This window comes from Echinops telfairi, unplaced genomic scaffold (assembly GCF_000313985.2).
Source record: "Echinops telfairi isolate 266 unplaced genomic scaffold, ASM31398v2 ScPeMD7_18;HRSCAF=68, whole genome shotgun sequence".
NCBI lineage: Eukaryota > Metazoa > Chordata > Mammalia > Afrosoricida > Tenrecidae > Echinops > Echinops telfairi.
In genome coordinates, this window is record NW_022103915.1 from 29,731,745 (window position 1) to 29,733,100 (window position 1,356).

The 1,356-nt window shown below is 48.7% G+C and overlaps 1 protein-coding gene across 1 annotated transcript in view; it reads right to left on the minus strand.

Annotated features, from left to right (window-relative positions):
• TTLL5 (tubulin tyrosine ligase like 5) overlaps positions 1–1,356 on the minus strand; it is a 279,763-nt gene that overhangs the window by 251,061 nt on the left and 27,346 nt on the right. Inside the window, exon 6 of the mRNA XM_045288172.1 lies at positions 1,066–1,196. Coding sequence (XP_045144107.1) covers positions 1,066–1,196 — 131 coding nt within the window. The remainder of the gene's footprint in view (positions 1–1,065; positions 1,197–1,356) is intronic.

Here is a 1,356-nt window from a genome sequence, read left to right on the forward strand (position 1 = left end):
GAGTCTCTGAAGCCAAACTGCCTGGGTTTGAATTTCACTTGTACCATGTGCAAGCTCCCAAATGGATGGACAATTTCCTAATCTCCCATCAGTAAGGCAGAGACCATAATAATATTCATCCCACAGGGTGGATGCCTCTGACTGGTGCAAATCGTTCCCCCCAAAGTTGGGAGGTTTCAAATCCACGTGGAGGTACCTCGGAAGAAAGGCTTGACAATCTACTTCCAAAGAAATCAAGGGGACCCAGTCCTACTGTGACCCATGTAGACATCAACTCGATGGTAGCTGGTTTCTAAACTCATGAAACAGTACTTAGAAGAGGGTCTAACAGGCAGTGAATGCCCATTACATGTGAACAATCATTACTCTTTAGATTCTCACAAAAGGCTGATTCCCCTCTGGCCACATCCATTCTGCACAGTGAGTCCGGCAAGCTGGGGAGAGAAGCTAGCGAGCTCAGCTCCTCTGGCCTGGATCCCTAAGTTCACTTCAAAACAAAAGACATAAGCCGCCCACTGCAGATCCCGGCCAAGCCGTGGTTTCCTATCTAGATTTACAACAGAGCTGACCTTTCCATCCTTACTTGGTTGCCATGTGTATTTTATTTGGTCTGAACTCAAAGGAAGGGGTGACTAATTGGCTCCTCTCAACTCTAACACCAAAAGGTACATGTTGCTCACACCCCACAGTATAAAAATCACCCAAGTCGGCCAGGCAAAGTGTCAGAAATATTCCTCAAATGCCAAGAGGCACCAAAGAAGCAAGCAAATGTCATGTCCCTGCTATGCAGAAACAGTGTGAGCTCTGGTCACAAAGCCGGGCACGCTGACGTGACAGGACTGTGTCCTTCCATGAATGACACTGACAAGGTTACCGTTGGATAGGCCATCGGATGAAAATAGAGTTTTTAAGTTATGTCTGCAACAGTTTCATGGGTAAGCCACCTTTTTTGGGGGGGGGTGGGGGTGGAAAACTCTTAATGCTTTACTGCCTTGAGGCAGCCGTTGGGGCGAAGCTGCCACCCTTTGAGCTGCGGGGGCGGCAGCACCCTGGGCAAGCACTTACTACAGAACTCCGCGTACTCCGCTGGCAGGAGGAAGGTCTGCGGGAGGATGTGGAAAGCCTTGAACCCGTGCGTGTGCTGCATTCGGACGATGTTTTTGTACAGTCGGTCCTTCCGGGTGAGTTCATAAGACCTACAACAGGAGTAACACCCAGTGTGAACACAGTATCACAAGGAGACGGCAGAAATGCCCTGGAAATGCCATGGCATTAAAAGATCATGGAACTTTTCCACGTACTCTTTGAAGCCCCTTTGTTAAACCCCATATCTATCATTCATTCGGTCAGCCCAAA